Source organism: Hippocampus zosterae, chromosome 10 (genome assembly GCF_025434085.1).
Source record: "Hippocampus zosterae strain Florida chromosome 10, ASM2543408v3, whole genome shotgun sequence".
Taxonomy (NCBI): Eukaryota; Metazoa; Chordata; class Actinopteri; order Syngnathiformes; family Syngnathidae; genus Hippocampus; species Hippocampus zosterae.
Window position 1 is genome coordinate 19,329,107 of NC_067460.1, and position 25,504 is coordinate 19,354,610.

Consider the following 25,504-nt stretch of genomic DNA (forward strand, 5'->3'; position numbering starts at 1 on the left):
TGTTAGGAGAGAAGGATATGTTGAATGCGCCAGTGACATTATCCGAACAAACAGAGGCCTCGTATGTCATCGGTTATGTGAATTTCTTCTCGGTGACGCACACTCTAAATCCAGGCTTCATTTGGCACGCCCACTTTTGCTCCGAAGCCTGTTTTCATTTGGCACATGGCTACCACACAACTTTCTCAGGTTTCATGAACTAACCTCACAACATTTTTTCGTCATACAGCCGCTTGACATCACCTCACTCCACTCCATCATCACGTCCTTTCTGGGATCAATGCATGATAAATTGTGTGTGTGTGTGTGTGTGTGTATGTGTGTTTTTCAGGTGGCAGAGCATTTTCACTTTTAGGATCTGGAGCCCAGTTGCCCACTTTTCAAACAGAGTCTTCCTTACAATGATTATCATACTTATTGTCCTTTTCCTTGGTAAGTGCAATCATAGTTTTTTTAGGAATTATTTAAATAATGAAATAAATAAATAACTGCACACTGAATTGCGCACAATCCGTTATAATGTGCTGGTTAACCATCAATTTGGGGGTGGGGGGTTAACAATGTTTCCGGTTCTACTATCATCATCATTATTATTATTATCCATCCATCCATCCATCCATTTTCTGATCCGCTTTTCCACACAAGGGTCATGGGGTGTGCTGAAGCTGGTCCCGTCTGTCTTTGGGCAGGAGGCTGGACACACCCTGAACTGGTTGCCAGCCAATCGCAGGGCACACATAGGCGAACAATCATCCGTGCTCGCAATCACACCTAACGACAATTTAGGGTGTTCCATTAACTTGCCAGGCATGTTTTTGGAATGTGGGAGGAAACCGGAGTACCCGGAGAAAACCCACATAGGTGTGGGAAGAACATGCAAACTCCACGCTGTGAGGCCGGAGCCTTGCACCTCTGCATTGTGAAGCGGACGTGCTAACCAGTCGATGACCGTGTCTCGCTATTATTATGGTTATTGTTATTTTCTTTGCTTTATTTTTACTGGTACCCGTTGTTGGTGGCATCACAAGGGGAAAGGGGCAAAAATACACGCTAATCACGCTTTTTTTGGAGTTCATCCCGCTGATGAATCACAATCCTAAAATTTCCCAAATTGTGTTTTTGATCATTTGAATCTTATGAAAGATGATGGCGTGACAGCATGGTCTGCTTCTCCTTCTATAGACGCAGTCCGTGAGGTGAGAAAGTACTCGGTTAAAAATCTCGGCACGGATGCCAAGCTGCTGCCCAACATGCATGACCACATGCATATGAAGCTTTTCCGGGCACAGCGGAACCTTTACATATCTGGCTTCGCCGTCTTCCTCTGGCTGTGAGTCTTTGCTTCACTCTTACAGAAAAAAACATACATAGACCAATCAGTTTAAACCTTGTATTTATTTACTTTGTAAAAAAAAGGGTTATGAAGCGAGTGGTTACCTTGATTAACCAACTGGCTTCAGTGTCGGGGACCACCATTGCCCTGCAGGCGCAGGCTGAAAATGCAAACAAAACTGCCCAAAAGTACTTGGAAGACAACGAGCTGCTGAAGAAGGTACACTCGATAGATAGATAGATAGATGGGGTTGGAAGGAAAACAGATTTGAATCGCAAAATGAATTTTGATTTAAAGGATGTGAGTGTAGCGATACACACAAACGAACCAGTCTCAATATCGAGTTAGCTCGATATCGAGTTAGCTCGATATTGAGACTGAAAGACAAAAACTGATCAAAACTCATATTGGTTTGATGTTACTGATGATTTGTTCTTTCTTCTTTTTTATGGCGCTAGCTTCTGTGCGAACGACCTTTAACCTTCCCCTACTCGCGGTTTGTTTTTGCTGTTTCACGCTGCGTGTGTTGAGATGTTGCGTAGTATCTCACTGAATTGAACCAAAAACGAATCGTGGCGCTTCCAAATGGTCATTGAATCATATCACACCTCATGTATTGATATATGTATTCATTTTTTTTGTTTTGTTCTGTTTTGTTTTAACTGGAGAGATCAATGGTGCAAAGGTCCACCAGCCTTGTCGCCAAATGACATTGCATTCATTTTGGATGAATAATTCAACACCACAGAGCTGTTGTAACTATGTGAAAAAAAAAAAAAAACAATCATTCCAGACGCTGATGGAGGGGACGGGAGATAAAGCAACTGCGGAGGGCATGGAGCTCTTGAGGAAAGAGGTAGAGAAATTGAAAGACGAACTGAAGACGTCAGAAGAGGGTGAGTGTGACGGCACTCCATGTGAAATGAGTACACTCAACACCCAAGTTTTGATGAGCTTTTTTTTTTTTTTTTTTTTACTGATGAGCTTCAAACTTTCAATAGATCGTCACATCTGATTAGCAAACATGTCACAGTGGACTGATGAAACTGTGCCGAGTCGGACCTCATTCTGAATAGTCATCAGCTATTTGTGGTTGCGGCGTACACGCGCGAGGGAGGAGGTTTGTTTGTGTAGCGGTGGGCAGCTGTGTAAGGAGTCCTTGAGAATTAAATGAAGCATCTTGACTTGAGTTCAATGAGCATAAGGAACGAAATGACGGCAATAGTAAAAATTTAGAGGCGGCACTATTGTTTAATGGTTAGCACATACGCCTCACAGTGCATACGTTGATTCCGTCTGGCCCTGGATTTCCTGTGTGGAGTTTGCATGTTCTCCCCGTGCCTGCGTGGCTTTTCTCGACGTACTGCGGTTTCCTTCCACATTCCAAAAACATGCATGGCAGGTTAATGGAACACTCTTAAATTGTCCCTAGGTGTGATTGTGAGCGTGAATGGTTGTTTGTCTGTGTGCCCTGCCACAGCCAGATCAGGGTTTGTGTCTGGCATAGGCTCCAGCGCGCCTGCGATCTTTGTGAGGAGAAGCAGATTAGAAAATGGATGCATGCGTAAAAAAAAAAAAAAATCATCCAAAAATTGTTCTTGTGTTCTCTGGAAAAGTAAACAACGCATTTGAGGCCATTTTCACTGACATCTAATTCCCTCAAGCATGTTAGGGCGTGTGCTGCTTGCACAAACTGCCATGCGCCACAGTGGTCAAACAAACAATACTTTGCTTCACAAAGCCCCCCCCCTCCCCCTCCCTCCCTCCACCCTCATTTGGGATGTTTGTTGAACTGTGACGAAGCGATTTGTTCCGCTGTTTGGTTTTAATCTCTGATGTGTGATTTCATGTGTTTCAAATGCAGCGCTGAAGAAGTCCGAGTGCGATGCGGATGGATTGAAGAAACAGACAGACGGTCTTGCTCGGGAGTACGACAGACTGCTTCAAGAGCATCGGGAGCTTCAGGTGATGCTATTTCCGAAAAACGGCTCGACAGATGCCTCAGGTCAAGTATGAGCCAACAACTAGAAAGTAACGTTGTCCCCTGTACTCCTTTTTGACTTGCAGAATGTTCAAAGTCCTGTGAACAAAAAAGAAGACTAGCCTGTGGAACAAGCACTCCGCTGAACACCTGAAGTACACGCAAGCTTTTTAATGGCGCACTTTTTCCTCCCATAAACGAATATTTTTGGGTCTCCTGTAGCGTGACTATCTTCAAGGGGAGTTTCACACCCGCTTTCCTTTTTCTTTCTGGCACCGCGACTAAGACGATTGCTGCTAGAGTCAATGCTCTCTCTTTTTAGTTGGGAACTTCTCCGGAGCGATATTGGCATGCTTTTCCAAGGGGGGGAAAAAAAGGCCCATTCAGCATGCCTTCAGCTAAGTCTTTCTCGGAAATAGTTTCTCAATCTCTGAATGGATCATTCCCTTCTTCCTGACCTCCATCACTCGTGGAAAGTTGCTGTTATCATACGTTTACATTTATTCGGATGTGCACTGAGAAATCGTTATGTCCTCATTGACTTTAATTTCCAACATCAAGCAAATTCCCCCATGGCCATCCGTGTCTTAAATTGAATGTGAAATGGAAAAAAAATGTGTTACGAAATGTTTTTGTGGTATGTTATGGTACAGAGTACGGGTTTTGCCACATGGGACGTTGAATGTTGACACCCAAATTCACTAATGTTTCACTTTGTCTATGGGGAATGGGCTTTCTGCGCACCTTGTTCATTTTGCTAGTCAAGTATTGTAAATCAACATGTCTGTCGGGAAGTTGCGGAATGTTTTTGATGATTTTAATTTTTTTTGATGTTTTTTTTTTTGTTGCTGTTTGTTTTGTTTTGTGAGGTGGCCTCTTATACAAAAGCAGCCCAAGACATTTTTAGGATTGGTTATTAAAAGTTATATTTTAATGTATTCAATTTTACAAAAATAATCCTGAACATTTAAATACATTCAGATTTTTTTTTTTTTTTTTGTTATGCAAGTTACATGATGGATAACTTCCTTCTGATAAGCCTCGTCGACACGATTAGTTTGTACAGAATATTTGTGCCTGACACGGCCCAATTCAAAAGACGGTATTGACAATACATTTGAAACTCCCATTTGGTTAAACAGCGCATATCTTCCATTGACAAAATCTTCCAAACAATATTTTCGACATTTATGAGGGCATTATACATACATATTCTGAATGTACAATTACTCAGTATATCACGAGGATGTCCCGCTCCAGAAAGAAATCTCGTGAACACCTGAGAACATCATGTCTGTTAGGTTATGGCATCAGTTTCTGCACACAACCCCCCCACCCCCAAATGTCACAAAACAAAGCCACTGGTGTAAAGTCCAATGATGTTGAGGTAGAGCTCGAAACATATCAGCAATATAAATGAATTACAGTATTTACGTCACAATAGAGCCATGGCTGGAAAGCCAAGCGCAATGTTTTGGCGCAGCTTATCGCATGGAAACTCCCATACTGCACGACGGGGCAAGCGTGGCACTCAGCGATCGCCATGGTGACCGCAAATGCCAATTGGAGTGCCTATTAGCAAAGCAAAGCGCTGCCTAGAATTGTTGCTAAGCATTCCGGTCCGGTTAGTATGTCAGCATTCTGTTCAATCGCTTTCTTGTTATGTGAGTCACAAGTTTGGTCTGGAATTCGCATTATGGATCCACTTGGGCACTTGGGTGGTCTTTGCCCTTAAGCACGATTGCCTTCTGATTCTGAGGTTAAGGGTTCAAAAATCTGATCTGTCCTTACTGTGTGGAGTTTTCACGTTCGCTCTTTGCATTCAAAATAGATCATTGGATCCCTGATGGTTAAGATAAAGATAAGATATCCTTTATTCGTCCCACGATAATAACGTTGTTATAATCGTTGCTAATGTGTCCATTTTGATGGGAGACAAAAGTGAAAATGCTGGAAAGGCCAAGAATCCCAATAAATCTGGAGGGTGGGTCCCTGTGTTTTTCTGACCTTGTGCTGGTGTTGGGGCAGCACAAGGTCAGTCTTCCTTGGAGGAGACTGGACACTGATATGACAATCCAGACACTTAGCACACAACCTCCTGACGCAGTACTGTGTCCATAACCCCCGCAAGGCACTGGCACAAAGCATTCAGGGTGTTGGAGTGGCGGTCAAGCTCTCCTCTAACGCCGCCAAAATTTCAGTTTCATGCACTCATTGTAAGGCGGTCCAGGGCTCGGCATACCATAGGTGGTGTCCTCGGAACCTTGTGCTCCCCAGTTGGCATTCACCAGCGTATACCGTCTGTTGGATTCAGTCGCTGTTGTTTTGCTCAAATTTTTTTTCATATAACAACCTTTGTGATCCCTTTGTCCTCCTGGACTGTCCCCACACTCAAATTCTTTTAAATGGCTGCAACTGCTACTACACACCGGTAGCCTTCACAAGGCCAAAAAGGTTTACAATTGGGTCCTCCAAAAGGGTGCCGTATGGGGGAGAAAAGTGAGGACGATTCGAAGGCAGAGTGGGGCCTGAGAACATTGGCTTTTGAATTTGCGCTGATGAATTGGTGGGGCCCATAGTGATGGTTTCTTGTAGCCAAATCCTTGGCTGAAACAATGTCCTTTTTTTTTTTTTAACTCAGTTGTCCTTTCTCCGCCCCGTTTCGAACCTTGTACTGTCCAGCAGCGTTTCCCCAAAACATACATGTTACATGTCCATGCCACACAAACTGCAATGAAGGGAGGATATCAAAACGCTAACGTTGCACGGCAAAACCGTTCCAGTGCTGTAAGATATTCAGGTCCCCTGTCCAGCATGACTTCTTGGCAAAGTGTACATTATGTAAAAAAAAAAGAACAATAAACGCCCCAATGTCCTTTTAAATTTATGAGAACTGAACAAAGTTGTAATTATCTGTGGATAAAGTCCAAATACTCATCAATGCTGGTTTTAAAAAATCAGTTTTATAGAAAACTTTTTTTTTAAATTATATGACTATTTTTAAATGATATATTACTTCAACTACCAAACATTATTTTTCCCAACCCGTTTTTTGGAGAAAACACATGATATTACTTATTATTCAAGAAGATATACTGTATGTAATTTCAAATTACAATTACAACTTGATCCCCATAATGTTCCAACTTTTTTTTTTCAAAGATAAGTTTATTCTCTGACTTTGCAGCTTGATTTTGCTGATGGTACAGCTTTTTCCCCCCTCTTTTCTATTGTACTTTTAGTGTTGCATTATTATTCCTTCATACACAGATTGAGATTTATTTATTTTAGAAAAAACATATTTCAGCGGGATATTCAACCACAGTATATCAAACCCCTCTCAAATCCTCCACGCACATGAAAGAGTCAATATAGAGTTTATGCTTTAGTCACTGCAAATGTGTGTGTGTGTGTGTGTAGGTTTGTTCATTTATGTGTGATGAAAAGGAGGTTGGTGGTGCTTAGGTGTCAATCACAGTCGTGTCTCGCGGTCTGTGCCGTTTTCTGAGGTTCTTTGTAATTTCTCAGAATTTGAGAGGCCAAGTTCTTCCTTTCTAAGCGCTTCCAGTTCTGTTCCGCCATTGGCTTGAGATCCACGAAGGGCGGCGTGCTCCTCCTCCTTCAGCTGCCTGCTGAGCAGGATGAAGCCCGGGATGCAAATGAGAAATGAGATCGTCCGCAGGCTTAGAGTGAGACCCAGGTAAGCTATCCTATGGAAAGAATTGAAAACACCGTGGAGGGTACATGCCTTATACAACACGTATTGCTTTACGCTGAATAGAGACCTACCTGTACTTTGTTGTGTTGTAGAGTCGACAAGCTCCTCTTCCACCGCAGCGTTTCCGACCCCATTTCAGACATGTGGTGTCAATGATTGCTCCAAAGTAAATGGGGGCTGGGATTCCAGCTGTATATAGACAAGGACATTATTTCAGCCCTCAGGCATACGGTACATGAGAACAGTATTACTTGTGGAACATTTTGAAAGACCTTACCAAGCGTATGTGTTGCTAGAGCATGGAATCCCAAGGCAAATGATTTCAGCTGTGGTTTGATGCACCTATGAGAAAGAGATTTGGAGAGTTTTTTTTTTTTAAAGATTCATTTGGTGAAATGTGTTTGAAAGAATCAGCAACAAAAGCCGCATTGAAAGATTAACATTTAAGCAAGAATACATTCTTTGCTTTCTCTTGATCATACTGTAGATCAGGGGTGCCCCAGCTCCGGTCTGGCACATTTTATAGAATGACTCCATCCAGAGCAGTACGGTAAACTGGTGATTTACATGGCTCCATATTGTTATTCTGACATTTGTGGGGTGTCTTCATCTTCCTTCCACATTCCAGACACAGGAGTCTCTCATCGGGGGAATTGTGCCCTTTTGTCAGAATAGGATACTTGGCAACTTCTCTTTGATTCCCAGAAGGGACTGCAGATGTTCCTCAAGTTAGGCGACTCCTAAATGAGGTTTGATCATCGCAGCCAACAGATTTCCACTCAGATAAACGTTTGGACTCCACAGTTAGCAGAAGCCTTCATGAGGCTTGCTAAAATGTGAACCAAAATTTCAAATTCTCATCTGTAATAAATGAGATATTGTCAACATGTTCTTGTTGCCAAACACCCCATTACAGTAACTTAAACAATCAATAGCACTCTCACGTTTACACATTTACACATTTAAAACGACCGATGTATAGGAAGGCGTTTTTGGGTGAAAAAAAAAACCTACCATGAATAGAAAGGTGTTCCTGGCCAAAAAAAAACGACCATGTATACTAAGGCGATTTTAGCCAATAAAAACTGACCATGTATAGTAAGGCGTTTTTAGCCGAAAAAAAACGACCATGTATAGAAAGGCGTTTTTAGCCGGAAAAAAACAACCATGTATAGTAACGGTTTTTAGACGAAAAAAACAACCAGGTATAGCAAGGCGTTTTTGGACGAAAAAAACAACCATGTATAGCAAGGCGTTTTTGGACGAAATCTTTGGCCGGAAAAACGATCATGTATAGTGAGGCGTTTTTAGCCGAAAAAAAACGACCATGTATATATAGTAAGGCGTTTCTGGCCAAAAAAAAAACGACCATGTATAGGAAGGCGTTTTTAGCCCAAAAAACGACCATGTATAGAAAGCCGTTTTTAGACGAAAAAAACAACCATGTATAGGAAGGCGTTTCTGACCCCCAAAAAACGACCATGTATAGGAAGGCGTTTCTGCCCAAAAAAAAACGACCATGTATAGAAAGGCGTTTTTATCCGAAAAAAAAACGACCATGTAAAGTAAGGCGATTTTAGCCGGGGAAAAAAACGACCATGTATACTAAGGCATTTTTTGCCCGAAAAAAATGACCATATATAGTAAGGCGTTTTTAGCCGAAAAAAAACCCCGACCATGTATAGTAAGGCTTTTTAGACAATATTTTTAGCCGAAAAAATATTTTCGTTTTCGTTAGCCGTTTTCTAGACGTTTTTTGGTCTACGACCAAACATGGTTGTTTGGTCGTTTTTTTTTTGTCAGCCTAACATCTTGGGCCTCAGACCAGGAAATTGATGTCACAATCAAAAGATGGCTACGTCTGGCTCCTGAACGTGATGGTGACAGGAAGGAGAGCATGAGAAGAAAAGAGGACATGGAGAGCGCAACAATTTGATGGACAGAAAAATACCGTTCAAGAGTCAGCTGCATCCCAAGTTGGACTTTGTGTTCACTGTTAAATAAAGAAAAGTGCATTTTTCCAGTGCATGTGGAGTTATATGTGAGGTTCATAAATAATGACAATAAACATATTTTTATAACAGTCGTTTTTGAGACTTTTTTTTTTGAATGTGGGTCATATATGGCACATGAAAGATGTGGCTTAATTGAGATTGAATTCAGGCTGATATCAGGAGCCTGTTCCGGCCCAGCGTCGGGCCGGACGGAGTAGGGCCAGATATGGTTTTATAATGCGCCTCAGATCTGGGCCCACATCATGGATGCCAGACGTGGGCCACTGCAAGACCGTCATTCATTGAGGTATGAGGGCCGAGTGTACGTGCCGTGTCTGCCCCAGAGCTGGGCTAGAACAATTTTGCTGACTGGGTTCTTTATATGATTTCAGTCATAACGGCCCACGAGGAAAATGGGTTTTAAATAGTCTCAATAGTCTATTTGCTAAAGTCTAAGTGTGTTGGTATGCGAAGTCTGTAAATAGGGTTCTTAATCATGATCTGGCGGTCAAGCTACAATACTGTGAGAATCCCTGTTTACGCAATATAACTTTTTTTTTTTTCTCCAACTTCTGGCTGTGTGCTAGCACACTTTTCTTAAAATGAGGCCAGCGCAGACAGTTCAGATAATCAGTTTTCACAAATGATCTCGACAACACAGCAGCCATTGTAATTTGTTATCGCAGTCTGGGACACAGAGGACGTTTCTAACGTCGTGCTCATAACCAAACTAAGTAATCGGGGAAAATCTTATTAGCCTCTTTCTCGAGAAAGTGCTGCATCAAGGTCATGACATTTATCCGCGCTTTATGCTGAACCTTGAAGACCTATGACTACAATTGTGCTAGCCAGGTATTTGTAGTGTATCGGTGATAACAGAGTCCATCGTCAAAAGTAAATTCATTGATTTTAGTGGAAGTGCGCATTAATAAATGTTTCCGGTGTGTCATTCGTAGTTTGTCAGCACTCGTCATCATCGTCATCATTTTTTTCAAGCCGAACCAAAACTGTCCTTTTCAGTCCGTTGCATCCGTCATCGCTAGATTACCTTGAATTGGTTGTCAGTCAATCGCAGGTCAAAATATAAACAACCACTCACTCAAATTCCCATCCACACCTATGGACAATCTAGTCATTTATCAAGTACCATGCGGGTTTTTGGAATGCTGGATAAGTACCCAAGTACCCAGAGAAAACACACGTAGGCAGAACATGCAAACTCCATTGAACAAGGGCGGAGCCTGGAGTCAAACCCATGACCTCTGAACTGTGAGGCGGTCGTGCTAACCATTCGCCCAACGTTGGGAATGACAATGAAATTAAACAACAGCTGTTTTGTTTGTTTGCGCACTGACACCAGCATCGCAACAGTCTGATCTAATTTGGGAGGACCAGAAACTGGTCTTTCAACATTTGATATAAATCATGTGATTGGAAAGAGGCTTTTTTTTAGAAAAAGTTGGCAGATGGCCTAATGGAATTTCCAGCGACAAAGACCCCCCAACTATCAGCAGAACGAGCAAATTACACCCAAACGATAAATAACTAATTTAATTGTGTCATGTTTTGCGCTAAATCAAGCAAAAGTCATTGGAGTCACACGCAAATTATGCCCGAGCGTACGCTGCAAAGCATTTAATAATGTGAAATCCAAAGCAGCATCACACCATATGTATGGAAATGTCTCCAAGTAATACAGCACCACAATTCGGTCCACTCACTAATCTCAAAACCTCTCTGATCAAAAGATGAGGAGAAAGAAAAGCTTTATGAATAGATTTAGCGCAAGGCTGACCTGATGAGAAGCATGTAGCCCGGCGTTCCTCCCAGAGAGATGATGAAGGAAGTAAGGACGGAGAGAGCCAAGAAGAATGGGAACATCCTGTCACAGTCTTCCTTATCCGGGCACTGACCCGTATTGGCTGTCAAATTACCGGCCTCACCGACACAGCTACAGTTTGAGAAGACCTGGACAAATGTGCACACACATGAATAATTAGAAACAGACGCACCCATCTACTGAACATGAGAGTAGATTCTCAGACATAGCGTGAGATCAGGCATGTCCAAAGTCCGGCCCGGGGGCCAAATCCGGCCCGCGGTCGAATTTCATCCGGCCCTCGGCCCCTGTCATAAAATCAGTGCCGTCTGGCCCGCAGGTTGGGCGCAATGCAACACGTGTTGCATTGACTGAGGTCTCGTAGACTGGTGAGTGATGTTTCATAGAGTACTGCTTCCCTCTAGTGGCTAAATGAGTAATAGCATTCACTAAATGAGTAATAGCATTTAGACACTAGAGGGCAGTAGCACTCTATGAGACATCACTCACGAGTTAACAAGACATCACTCCGTGTTCATATTAACCTCCCAGTTTACTGAAATGGCGACAATCAACAGAAAAAGGAAAGTTGACTGCGAGGGACGACGATTCAAGGATGGATGGAAATTGGACTATTTCTTCACTGAAATGCGCAACAACTGTGTCTGCCTCATTTGCCAAGAGACAGTGGCTGTTTTTAAAGATTATAATGTCAAGCGACATTACCAAACAAGAGACGCTGACATGTACGACATGATTACAGGCAAGAATGTCAGCCAAGGTCGGCCCCCCGACATTTTACCACATAAAATCTGGACCCCTTGGCAAAAAGTTTGGACACCCCTGCGTTAGATTGTCGAGAAAAGTTTTTTTTCTGACGGAGAGCTTGGTGAAGAAAGTGAAAGAATAGTGCCCCACGTCATATAATTCTAGTTACCACATCTCAACCTCAACAGTGGTGGGCATTCTGTCAGTGCTGACGCCGCCCTTTCCTCTCATGTTTATGTACCTCCATAGGAGGAGTTTGGGTGTTTGTCTCTGTCTGTATGTCCCTCACAGTCGCTGCAACAACTACTGATGCTCTTGTTAGGCACCACCTTCTCCCAATCTGCGTTTTCACCGGTACATCACCCTGCTGCTCCGTAAATGTCCTCCTTCCATAATTTGATGTCATACTGTATTGGCAAAGTTTGCTTGGCATCTATTGTCGAAATGGGGAGAGCATCCACGAAATGCAAACAAGCGCTCATTGACAGTCATGTGAGTTCCTGGATTGTTGTGATCTTATGTTTCCATTTTGGGAACGGATCGTGTCTGCTGGTGGTTGAAAGATAACACGAGGGTCAAAACTCTCATTCATCAGATGAGAATGCCTCAAAATCAGGGTCTTCCTCAGTACAATCCTCTGTCTCGGACACATTTTCCTCTATATCTATTTCTATTTTATTAACTCCAAAGTATTAACTGTGCACCTGTAGGTGTCGGGACGGTAGGCCTCTCTCACACACGAACGCGCGTGCACACGCATGCACACACACACACACACACACACACACACACACACACACACACACACACACACACACACACACACACACATTCAAACCACAAAAACAGGTTTTATGCATCAAATTGACCCCTGAGGATCAGCAATGTATACAATATGTGTTCAGGATATTGAAAAAATATCAAGATCAATTTATGCTTCGTCAATTGCCCCCATAAAATAAGGAAAAATCATGAAATAAGGAGCAAAAAAAAGTCTACTATTGTTTTTTTATTTTATTATTTTTTTTTTTTAAACAAACACTGAATGGGATCAAATTGACCCCAAGGATGATAAGGGTTAAACTGCAATTATTATGGAAAGCTCAAATTGTCTTGCGAGTGCAACACATCTCCTTGGTGTTGTCTAACATTTGACTTTTTACAGTTGTACTTACTGTGTTTTTCCCTGAGCCGGTGAAGATGGTGCAGCCAGCAAGACAGGGAGAAACATATGTGATGCCATTCCCTCCACAGACTGGGTCCCAGTTATTTGCTGAACAAAAACAATTGGAGTTGCAGGTGGTGAAAACAGAGTGTTTGTCATAGGAGATGCCCTCCATGCTGGAAGAGACAGAAGAAGAGAATATGCGACTAAATACTGGTTGTGATATGTACAGTACCAGAAACTTGGGACGAACAAATGAAGCTTCATGAAGCACTTCATCATTTTTAACTCCTCTCAATGGCGCTCTTGGTTTCAAAATGCAGTGGAAATGTAATCAATTTCTATTGCACTAGCCTTTATCTTTCAACCAAAGGAGTAAAAAGTGCTACATGAAGCTTCAATTTCCCATCACTACCACAAATCTTCAAAAGTTGTACAATTTGACTAGTGGAGGAGAGGGCAAAGTATAGCAACTATTTTTTCATTTTTATATTTTTCTGATTCATCAAAATAATTAGAGCGGCCCGCCTACTGCCAAAGACAGCTGGGATAGGCTCCAAACATTTGTGTATACGTTGAACGTGAAATGTTGTTTTGACTGATTTGAGCAACTCACCCGTTGTATGGGAGCGTCACTCCAGCTATCCTGGCGTTGTCGCAGCTCATCACAAAAAAGAACAATGAAAGGACATAACCAAGGAAAGAAGTAACAAAGGCAAACTTTGCTGCTCCCATGATGTTCAGCCTCATCTTCTTCATTAGGAGGCCACCAGAAAAGATCCCAAGTGCAACCGCTGGGATATTAATCACACCTAAGAGTTATGAACAAAACACAGAATGATGAACACAAATGGCATCACATTCATATTAACTCATTCATTCACAGCCAATTCTAGACCACGTCTGAAAAGACGTCTAAAAACGTCTTTGGGAGTGAATGAGTTAAAGGCCGAATGAATGAGAGACATTGAACCTGTGCTTTATACATTAATTCATTCATTCATTCATCTTCCTAACCGCTTGATCCTCACTAGGGTCGCGGGGGGTGCTGGAGCCTATCCCAGCTGACTTCGGGCAGTAGGCGGGGGACACCCTGAATCGGTTGCCAGCCAATCGCAGGGCACACAGAAATGAATAACCATTCGCACTCACACTCACATCTAGGGACAATTTAGAGTGTTCAATCAGCCTGCCATGCATGTTTTTGGAATGTGGGAGGAAACCGGAGCACCCGGAGAAAACCCACGATGCTTCATTAATCTTTCAGTCTGTTATACACAAATCATTCATACCCATTAGAAAGTTAGCCTTTGAGGCGGATTGCCGAAAGTGCTGTTCGATGTACTTGGGTTTGTAGGTGACCATGCCAATAAGCGAGTTGAGCTGGATGATTGTCACACACAAGTAGATCAGGTAAACAGGGTGGGCCAACAGGGTGTGCAGGGTTGGAATAAAGTCTGTGAAAAGACATGAATAGAGCCGCATTATGAGTCACACCAAATGACTTTGAGGAGGATGCGGGGTACAGCCCCAACCAGCCAATCACAGGGCATACGTAGACAAACAACCATCCACACTCGTGATTACACCTACGAACGATATGGAGTGCAGATAGATATGATAGCCTTAGCTTTTCTCACCTTTAGCCATCTCTATGAAACTGCTGTGCTCTTCCACTGGATACTTGTGCTTCACAGGGGTAGAGTCTTGAATAAAACTTGCCTGCTCCGGCTTTTCTGGGGTGTGTGAGCCCGGAGCCGGCAGCGAACGTGGTAGAAACCAGAATGGAATGGCAGAAATTAAGGTGATGACACCAGCAATGAGGTAGCCCAACCACCAGGCTCCAACCCAACGGGAATCTGCTGGGGTGATTGTGATGGTTTCTGTGTCGGGGTAAATAGAATGACACGTAGTCAATGTGTTTGATGTTCACATGTTCGTGGCATGTACACTTCGAGGATCTGCACTACTGTGAATGAAAATGTATCATATTCTGTGAATTAATGTATTCAACTGACAACCTTATATTCGTTAAAAAAAAAAACAACAGTGGGGAGAAGGGGTAACGTTCTCCAGTAAAATAAATAAAATGATTATCGTAAAATTATTACTTCCTGTATATAAAATGGCAGATTTTAATATTAATATTCACATTTTATTCTTATAAAAAAAAGAAAAAAATTGTTGATGTCAAGATTTTATTCTCGTCATAAAAAAGACAATTATTCTTGTAATAATGCAACATTTTTTTTTCCCCATAGAATTACAGTTGGATTCTGGTAAAATTCTAACTTTGCACTTTGTTTTGTTTCTTGATGACCTTTATCCTAAGCAAATCACCAACACAGTGAGGAAAAATTGGCAGAACGTCATGTTCTCTTACTTCTATGACAAGGAAGATTATGAATGGTATACTCAATTCAAATTTCATAGAAAGACCGACATTTATATTACTATTCAACACAGTTATTATGTTCAAGGGAGTAGGATGAAGTAAAAAACGTATCAAGTCCTACCCCGTTATGTGTTTATATCTACTAAATCATTTTTATATCAATCAGAAAAGAAAAAGGAAGAAGAAGTCTCCATTAAGGCTCATACTTTACCCTTAACCGTGATATTTTTACAACTTTTGGTTTGTATCGGGATTATATACATCCTCACCCTGGCACTCTTGTGTCAATTTTCTCTTGTATTCATAATGTATATTTCAATACCTTTCTCTATTTATCAACTTAGTTCTGACTTATCATTATATTTAATGTTTAGAATTTATCATTTTAACTCTGATTTATGTAGGTTGTTTGTACTATTTTTTTGAATTTGTTTTTGAACTCAGCAAGCGATTTACTATGGACTAAGGTCTGTACTCTGCAGTCTTGTTTTTGCTATACCATAGCCCATATTCTCACTTCCACTCCCTCTGCAGCACTCTATTTGATTGAAAGCAGCTCCGGTTCTTTAACTACTGATGCTCTTGCCGAACATCTGTTCTGACTCGCACTCAACTATATGTGCTGCACCAGCTGTTGTCTTGATAACATCATGCCTCTGTTTTATGAAGGGGCGCCTTCGGTTATATCTCGGAAAGTGACAGAAAAACGGTGTTTCCAAAAACTCACTTTTCATGAATCACATTGAGATGCTATGAAAGGTTCAATATTAATAATACATAAGTGTGATCCTTCTCTCTAACCAAGAAATGTCCAAATAAACAAACTTACCCATTTTTACAAATCCAATGTCCACATAAATTTTGGCACATAAGGAGCCTAACAGGTAGCCGAAGACAGGCCCCACCACAGAGATGGTCTGTACGCAGCCTAGAACCCCCAAAACACACTCAAATAAACAGACAAATATTGTAGGCGAAGATGGAACACACGCAAAGACCATCCACATCCATCAATTCCCAATTGAATTGATGAAATAGTGTTGTTAAAGGGGGCTTACTCAAAAAAAAAATTCTTACCCACATACAACGCGGCATTCTCCTCACTAGCAAAGTCATCTATGTAGGAGATTCCAAGGGGTTGAACAGGAGTCTCTCCAATCCCACGGAGGACATTTCCCAGGAGCACATAGATCCACATGGACAGGTTGGTGTCTCCTTCACAATCTGGAAAAAAAATGATTACATGACGGTACCTGTTTGTGCAGCTGAGTGGGCTTATCTGAGCAGATACCTGTCACTGGCACTTGAGGTAATTGACTATCTAGGTTGAGGTCAGCTGTTGAGCTCGGCGAACACGGGGACGAGGTATGGCTTGAATTCACAACCCACTGAGCCGCCGATTCAAATTCGTAACTGTAACAACAAAGGTTCGAATGAAATTTGAGGAAGAACCAAGTGACTGATTTCCACCATGTTTACGAGACATCAAAGTAGTTCTTTACTCACTGTCCGATGATGAAGTGAGGTAGGGCGATGATGAAGGTACCAATAGACATCAGTACGCAACCCATTGCAATGATCTTTGGCCGATGGAGCTTGGCACCAAAGTAACTGACAAAGGCGATAACTAACAGGTTACCTGTCGGAAGAGACAACATATTACTGACTTTATTGGATACCCAAAATGTTGTATCCAAATAAACGGGTCCGCTACTTTTGTACAGCTGGAAAGCAAAAATTATTTGTATTAAAATAATGACAGCACAGTGCAGAGATACCGGGTTCGATTCCAGCTCCGGCCTCCCTGTGTGGAGTTTGCATGTTCTCCCCGGGCCTGCGTGGGTTTTCTCCGGGTGCTCCGGTTTCCTCCCACATTCCAAAAACATGCGTGGCAGGCTGATTGAACACTCTAAATTGTCCCTAGGTGTGAGTGTGAGTGCGAATGGTTGTTCGTTTCTGTGTGCCCTGCGATTGGCTGGCAACCGATTCAGGGTGTCCCCCGCCTACTGCCCGGAGACAGCTGGGATAGGCTCCAGCACCCCCCGTGACCCTAGTGAGGATCAAGCGGTTAGGAAGATGAATGAATGAATGAATGAAAATAATGACAGCAATCTGCCACTTTTCCTAACATTCCCATCTTAGGAAAAGGCAAAATTTACCACCGTGACTTATGGAGGATAGGTTAAAAAAAAAAATTGATAAATATGTGAATGTCAAACTGTAGATACTGTGTGGTGGTCCACTGCATGGAAATCGGATGAATACATAAACCAATTCTGTTTTCCTCTATAATGCTCTCCAACTGTGCTCCGTTCTCACCAGAAGTACCATCCTTTCCTCTTTGTATTCATTCATGTGACCTTACTTGTCCGTGTTCCCCTAGCAACAATGCTATAGATGTAACTGGTTGCCTTGACCACGTGTGAACATTTATCGACAGGAGAAGCATGAACTACGACGACATGAATGTAATCCAGCTGAGATCAAAATGTTTCCTCTATTGGCTGTGGAAAATTTGAAAAAAAATAAAATTAATTAAAATGGAAGTTTCCGATGATTCCAAATCATCTTTTAAAATCATTTCTTTCAGGCAACTTCAAATGCAGCACCCGATGTATTACCCATAATCTATATGATACTGTCGAGGTGACCCAAGCAAGTTAATGCAATCGACCCAGAAACCTTGCGCGGCAAGTCATCATTAATTTTCACGCTTGCAATACTGCCATCAAAACCCTTCTTGCCGGAGCCAAAAATTAAATAAAAGTTCAAAAGGTTGAATGTGTCTGGGATGCACTCTTGTCGTCTCTCAGTAAATCATTTCAGCCAAGTATCCTGTGATAGGTTTAAGACAATTTAAGAAAATTATACCATCGCTGAAAATGATCCATCCGCATTGAGAAACCGAAGCTTATCCAGGAACCAGTCTGACTCTGTGCTTTCAAAAGCACCAGCCTCAACCATCTACAGAACAAGTCGGGTGAAAATAATGTGATCAAACATGTTTCCTGGAAGACGAGTCCTATGCTTCATGTTTGCCTTCCGGTTTCGGTGTTCCAGTGTATCTCTCTGTCTCTCTGTCTCTCTCTCTCTCTCTCTCTCTCTCTCTCTCTCTCTCTCTCTCTCTCTCTCTCTCTCTCTCTCTCTCTCTCTCTCTCTCTCTCTCTCTCTCTCTCTCTCTCTCTCTCTCTCTCTCTCTCTCTCTCTCTCTCTCTCTCTCTCTCTCTCTCTCTCTCTCTCTCTCTCTCTCTCTCTCTCTCTCTCTCTCTCTCTCTCTCTCTCTCTCTCTCTCTCTCTCTCTCTCTCTCTCTCTCTATATATATATATACACACACACACACACACACACACTCACACACTCACACACACAGTATATGCTTAATTGTTTTATCCTCGTATCGAGTTTTATTACACACACACACACACAAGCCCAAGAGGTCCCATGTCAGTTTCTTGAATAAATAAACGTGTGGGGTGAGTGAATGACAAACACGCGAAACAGGCTACTAAACAACATTAACATAAAAGTGACGACGAGCAGGACTACGCACCAATCTCAAAGCTTCCATCAATGACGCCTATTAGGTAACTGGGGATGTCAAAGCGTCTCTCCAGCTGAGTTATGGTGCTCTTCATGTAGCTCCCCGACAGAGCCTTTGCAAAATAGGCAAAGGAGAGAGCCACCAGAAACATCTGTGAGGAGAATGGAAATGTAGACGATAAGGACAAATTAGATACACATAAAAGGCCTTTGCATTGACATACAACAGAGCTTTTACTTTTTCAGGGTGGACCGCGCCTATTTCCCGAAGACAGCATTAATGTTTGAGCTTTTGTGCACGTTTGTTGCATTCTCAAGAAAGTTATTGTACAGAATATGACATAAAAATCATCAGACTTTTGTTTCGGTAACCATGTCACCCAATCTATAGTCATACTGGAACAATAAACAAAAAGCGGGAAACAAAAAGATTGTCATGCCCCACCCTAAATTGTGTAAGAAATAGTCCGTCCAGGGACTCGGTCTGTATTATACAACCTGCTTGAACACCATTGTCTCACCTCACTTTCATCTCAGGATTAGATCTTATTTAAAGTCACGCTAACTTTAAAAGAAGACTTTCATCTGATTTTTTTTTCAAGGTTGTTTGACGTAGAGGGAAAAGAAAGGCAAGCGTGAGACGGAAAAGCCTGAGGTGGTGGATTCATAACATCCCCTTCATGCTGTGTTCTGCCTTGCTTCTTCTGCTCTTGCTTTGGGGACGACTACGAAGCAAACGTTTGTGAGTCAGATAGATGGATCATCAAGCTGTGTAACAAAAAAAAATATCTTTCCAAGTGTCAAACTGCTATATACTTGTGACACAGTAAAATAAAAAGAAATGAAAATAGTGCTTGTAGCTAGATAACATTTCTTCATTTAATGTAAGCGGATATGTATGAAGATGAACAGCTAGCTTGATTCAAGAGCGTTCCGTTTAAAAGGCACAGCCCAAGAAATGCCAGCTATACTGTTATACCTCGAAAGAAGCTTATGTTTCATGATAAATAAGATAAGATAAGGTATCTTTTATTTGTCCCACACAGGGGAAATTTACACTCTACAGCAGCAAAATTGGGGGGTAGAAAGAAAAAAAATCCTATCCTCAAATGGGAATTTTCAATAGGTGTTCAACAGAAAACAAGGTATAGGCCATACACGTGTTTCGTCTGTTAGGGGGGTGGGATGGGGACAAAATGTTGTAAATTGCCCAACCCTGATGTTTCCATAATCAAGGGAAGTTTGCAGGAACATGGTGACAAAAAACTTAAAACCACTAATCTCAATTTCAACAGTGGTTTATGGTATTATGGGCGGCTCGGTGGTCGACTGGTTCCATTTCGGCTCCGGCCTCCCTGTGTGGAGTTTGCATGTTCTCCCCATGCCTGCGTGGGTTTTCTCCGGGTACTCCGGATTCCTCCCACATTCCAAATAGATGCATGGCAGGCTGATTCGAACACTCCAAATTGTCCCTAGGTGTGAGTGTGAGCCCCGCGATTGGTTGGCAACCGGTTCAGGGGGTGCCTGCCTACTGCCTGAAGACAGCTGCGATAGGCTCCAGCACCCTTGTGAGGATAAGCGGATCAGAAAATGGATGGCTGGCTGGATATTAGGTATTATCGAGACAAAAAAAAAATGAATGAGCATTAAATTGTACTCTGCAAAATAATCTACTTTCCATCTCATTCTGAAACAAATACAATACTTGCCTTAAGACTGGAGCAGGACGAGGGGCGCGTTTTTCCAGATGCATCGTCACCGCGTCGAGTCTTCTGCATGTCGCTGCGCTCTGCTCCAACCTCCATCCGCCTAAAAGGTCACTGTGTCTGCTTTGCTGTAGTCCACCACCAAGTGCAAATTCTTGGCACTGATGCATTCAAGCCTGTAAATGGATAATTCAAGCATGTGACCCACTTCTTATTCTCAGTGCAAACCATAACATCCAACAGCAGGCACAGGGAGTACACGCGACTTTAAGTAGTGCAGTTGAGTAAGACCTACCACGCAATTGTCACGCCGTGAAACACTGTGTATTGTTTAGAAAAATGGCTCTACAGTATTTCTAAAATGGTAGGAACACTAAAGCAATTTAAACAGTTGAAAACTAAAATAGCTCTCGACTGCAGAAGCATTAACCTATCAATACAATTGTATTTACAGTTAAAATACACATTTGTAAAGGGCGGAGAATCAAGCCAACCTTGAGATCGGTTTTAGATTTTTCTGCCTTTCTCATTTTATTAGCCTTGTCCTGCCTCGTCACCCCCACTCAGCATATTTGATCCAAGAGAGGAGTCATGTGAAGCTGTGAATGTGATGCCTCAGGGGGCAGAATTAGTGACGCCACTCAAACATAGAGGGCAAAGAGAATGCACCAACAGCATTACTGGCAATAAGGATGCATGGAAATGTCTGTATTTCGACAGAAAACTTTCTCTTTTCAGCTTTTGGCTCATCGAGGGAGTTCAATCAGGTGTCTTTGAGCAAGGCAGGGTGCCAGGGTTCAATTCCGGGGTCCGAGTACTCAAACGCAAGGTTTCACCAGATCCAGCATGGGTCTCAAAATACTGCTGCTATTTTATTAATTTGGGGGGAAAAAACAACCGTTATTTAGGGAATTGAGAGGTTGTACTTGTCTGAGTTTCTCTTTTATACATGTCCCAATATCATCACCAAACATTGATGATGATATGGATGACGTCCCTTCTTTGTCTTTGTCATCCTGTCATTCAATCAAACAGAAAATATCTCCCATGCATAAACCACATTAACTGTCGAATCAGTCATTTGTCAATAGAAAGTAAATCAGCAAGTGTGAGACACAAAATCAGGTAAGAATGTACAGAAATCAATCCATGGGTGTACAGCTTTTCCATCACTGTCCAACAATGGTCGCTAAATCGTACAAAATAATTATCTTTTTCTTTTTTTTTAAACACAGTGTTGTGGTTGGCTGTACTCCCTGCTGAATCTGTGACATTCTCTTAAAGGGCATTACTCAGAACAGCACACTTCTATATTCATCCAGTCACTGTATCATTCTAGCTGCATTTGAAAATTACATACGGTCACAAATTATGGAAAAAAAAACAACAACAAGAGATTCCACCGAATATATAATGCACACTAAACTCGAAAAACATGCGAGTTTAGTGTGCATTAAACTAAACTCGCTACCAAATGTCTACAAATTTGGTAGCTGTAATTACTGATTGTTTGTGTCTTAACTCGGGGGGCATAAAATGTTGTCAGAATAGAGTGCAGCATCGGCTGCAACCAGCAGAGGCGCTGTTGATTCTCAAGTGGTTTGCTGTCTCAAGAAGTGAAACATTTGAAAAGTTCAGCTCCTCATACTCATCCAGCAAAATTATTACCGTATTTAGCTCAGTACAACAGTGGCACTGAAAGAGAAATTCAGAATACAGGAAGAAATATTCTTCAATCACATTAAGATAACTGCAAAACCAACAACTACCAATCACGCTAATGGGATGCCATCCATCCATCCATTTTCAGAATCAGAATCAGAATCATCTTTATTGGCCAAGTTTGTAGAACACACAAGGAATTTGTCTCCGGTATAACACGCTGCACTAGTATCATCGTAAACAACAAAATCATTGGACCATTTTAGAGTAACCAGTAGTTTTGTAGTACCATTTTGTGGTTCAAGAAGAGTGACTATGTCAGTGACTGTTTAAGGAGTTAATGGCTAGAGGGAAGAAGCTGTTTAAGTGTCTGCTGGATTTGGTGCGCATGGATCTGTAGCGTCTGCCTGAGGGGAGTGGCTGAAAAAGGTGGTGGGCAGGGTGCGAGGGATCCAGGAGGATTTTCCGTGCCCTTGTCTTGATTCTTGCAGTGTGCAAGTCCTCAAGAGTGGGTAGGGCGGTGCCAACGATTTTTTCTGCCGTCCTAACTGTCCGTTGAAGTCGGATTTTGTCCTTTTTTTTCATTCGCTTATCCTGAAGAGGGTTGCGGGGAGCTGGCCGGTGCCTATCCTAACTGACTCCAGGCGCAAGGTAGGACTACAGCTGAACTGGCTGCCAGCCAGTCGCAGAGTAAATCTCGATTCAAACAACCATTCACACCCACATCGTCGCTGAGTGGGAACCGACCCCACGCTGCCCGCACACAAGTCAGGCGAGTGTTCCACTACACCGTCCGCGACATCTAATGGGATGCATAACGTAAAAATGAAAACATTCCCAAGTGTTGATCTATTTTCTGCTTCTCAGCTTTTGGGGTTTCCAAACGCTCCATTTATTAACAACACAACAAATCAGGTTCAGTTGAAACTCAATGCCCTTGCTGATCTTGGATTCGTACTACGATCAGATAAAAAAAATATACAATCCATACAACAATCACAATTTTTCATGGTGACAGCCTGTTGTGGGAAATGCATGACAACTCAATTGCACTCTGCTTACTCAGAGACCTGACCCAAGTTAGCATTCAGCTGCTGTTCATTTATTTCTCTTCTTCTCTTCTTCTTCATTTATTTAACAATCGCCAGGATGGTCAAAACTGTCAAAACAAAAAATTCCAAATACACTGGAACAATTTACTCGCAAGATACTATGTAAAAGAGTAAAAATAATTACAGCATGTTTGTGCCAAATTATGCAGGCTACTCTGCTTGCATTTGATAACTTGATGTAGCACTACCTGATACATTTCTCATTTGATACGGGTCTTATTTAAATGTCGCTTCAAAATAAAGTGAGAAAGGACAGTGTTTCATAAACCTGCCATGCATGTTTTTGGAATGTGGGAGGAAAACAGAGTACCCAGAGAAAACCCACGTAGGCACAGGGAAAACATGCAAAGTCCATACAGGAAGGCCAGACCCCCGCACCTCTGCACTGGACGTGATAACCAGTCGACCACCGTTCCACCCGTTTGCAGAATCAATCTCCTTTAAATTAAAGACAACTAAAGATCTACTCGGGAAGCCCTAAATACAGAATGACCAACGATAATTGCTTAACACAATTATGTTATGAATGATGATTTTGAATGCTGCGAGGCCAATTCAACGTGACTGACATTAATTAATTTGTCAACAGTAAAAATCTCAGAACCTTTCACATGCTTAACTGTTTATGGGCTGGTCTTGTGAGGAAAACATGAATATACTGTGTAGTTGCAGTAGGTGGACTCACATGACCAGATCAAATGATTCTGGACGCATAATACTCACTCTCCGATGCTCATTAATCTTAAAAAGTAAGGTTCTATGCATTATAACCGAAGCCTCTCTTGCCGCCATCTAATCATGTAATCACTTTGTTCAAACAGCTCTATTGCCTTTGTGAATAAAGCGCTTACCTTCCATAAACCAATAATAAATGTACACGTTCTCCACCACTCACTCAGCCCTTTCATTTGTTCCAAATTCATATGAATTGCGGCATTTGCAAAAACATACTTTTGTTTTATATTACTGTTGAACACCTGAATACCAATCAGGCTTCCTCTAGTGTGCTGTGAGAGATGACAAGGGGAAAACTGTGATATTATTTGATCCAAAATTATGACAGTATATTTTTGTTCTCTATGCCAATAGATAATCAGGCAGAACAATGAAATGTTGCTCCTCTAGATGGCAGAAAGTACGAATAAACACCTGTTGCCATTCTTAAAATAAAATGAGTGAGTATATCGTCTTTGTTTTCAATGAAGCAACAGAATGCAATAGTTATGACACGGATGTCATAGTATTTTTTTTAAGTGATTGAGTTCGACAACCTTGAGGTAAATCATAAAAACACGACGCGACAGTAGACCAGTGACGTCAGAGACGAACCGTTCAATTTCATAATGACAAGCCCGTTTTTTGTGATTGACACGTTCTTGTCTGCAAATCAAATACGATACGATCGAGAGGCTCACTACAACAATCGGTGTTAAAATCGATTTTCCGGGACACGTTGAGCTAAACTGAACTTGGAATGCTCGTCGCTTACCTTCGTGACAAACAGTGGTGTTTTGTTTAGACAAGGTGGAGGTTCCGAGATGGAGATCACTGCACAGGTAGGCTTCCCTGCAGCCAGCTCCGCTCAAACTTCAAATGAGGATGACAGGGCATGGGAGGAGACGCCGGCTCTTAACTGTGGTCGCGCCAGCACCCCGTCGACATTGTCAATATTGTCCATACTCTGCGTAACAGCAAAGTGCTGCAAGTGCAAACGCGCTCGGAGAACGCATTTCAAAATAAAAGTCGTGAGAAAATCGCAAAAGTTGAACGAGAGCGTGATGATGCCAGAGAAATTTACTTATAATTAATAATAATTCAGAAGCAATAACAATCTTGTAAACATTTTTGAGAAGATTTGAATGTAACATTCAGTTTCTTAATTTATGAAACTTCACGGGTGTAATCTTGAAATACTCAATAACCTTTGACTGGTTGCGTGATAAAAGTCATTTGTAATATTTTTGTTTTAATAAAATATACTTACAGTCACATTATTAGCTTCATAAAAATGCGCAAGTCATGTTTAACTTGCTTCTCATAATAACGATATATATACCGGTATATACTGTATGTATATTCTTTTTGAAAATACTATTGCAGTCGTCAATTAATTTCTCATGAGTTCACTGGTTGGTATCAGGATAGTTCCACGCTGTCGTAATGTACACCAAATGTTTCGTTGCTCAAACCCCGCAAGGTTTTTAGTTATTGTTCATATAATATGAGAACTCTTGACACCTAATGAATGTTAAAACGCAGTGGTTGACCTCCTTTGTTCACAGCTAGCATTGTGTGCACAGGTAATAGAAA

At 41.8% G+C, this 25,504-nt stretch overlaps 2 protein-coding genes across 3 annotated transcripts in view; one reads left to right on the forward strand and one right to left on the reverse strand.

The window, feature by feature from the left end:
- The window catches only part of bcap29 (B cell receptor associated protein 29), a 188,751-nt gene that overhangs the window by 1,501 nt on the left and 161,746 nt on the right, over positions 1-25,504 (forward strand). Inside the window, exons 3-8 of one of the 2 annotated variants that reach the window (XR_007964283.1) lie at positions 332-432; positions 1,183-1,330; positions 1,417-1,552; positions 2,127-2,229; positions 3,198-3,298; positions 3,401-3,556. Coding sequence is in view for 1 of the 2 variants with exons in the window: in XM_052077813.1 (XP_051933773.1) it covers positions 332-432; positions 1,183-1,330; positions 1,417-1,552; positions 2,127-2,229; positions 3,198-3,298; positions 3,401-3,436 (625 nt within the window). In the remaining variant the exon portion in view is untranslated. Of the gene's footprint in view, positions 1-331; positions 433-1,182; positions 1,331-1,416; positions 1,553-2,126; positions 2,230-3,197; positions 3,299-3,400; positions 4,287-25,504 lie in introns of those variants that run through there. The other variant, XM_052077813.1, reaches the window with a different exon arrangement.
- slco1c1 (solute carrier organic anion transporter family, member 1C1) lies at positions 6,462-24,921 on the reverse strand. The gene is made up of 15 exons (XM_052077769.1): positions 24,684-24,921; positions 20,424-20,596; positions 18,725-18,866; positions 16,680-16,812; positions 16,465-16,586; positions 16,251-16,397; positions 16,003-16,101; positions 14,419-14,661; positions 14,071-14,235; positions 13,395-13,590; positions 12,789-12,954; positions 10,822-10,994; positions 7,310-7,374; positions 7,104-7,221; positions 6,462-7,024 (listed from the first exon to the last, which is right to left on the reverse strand). The coding sequence occupies exons 2-15, from the start codon at positions 20,517-20,519 to the stop codon at positions 6,787-6,789; spliced, it is 2,103 nt and encodes a 700-aa protein (XP_051933729.1). The 5' UTR covers positions 20,520-20,596; positions 24,684-24,921; the 3' UTR covers positions 6,462-6,786.

Excerpts from the sequence above, each read along its gene's own strand:
- slco1c1 (XM_052077769.1), bottom strand. The coding sequence starts at position 20,519 with ATGGAGGTTGGAGCAGAGCGCAGCGACATGCAGAAGACTCGACGCGGT. Across the intron at positions 10,995-12,788 it reads CCGGCTCAGGGAAAAACACA|GTCTTCTCAAACTGTAGCTG; the intron begins GTAAGTACAACT and ends ACATTTGTCCAG. Across the intron at positions 7,375-10,821 it reads GGCTACATGCTTCTCATCAG|GTGCATCAAACCACAGCTGA; the intron begins GTCAGCCTTGCG and ends TCTTTCTCATAG.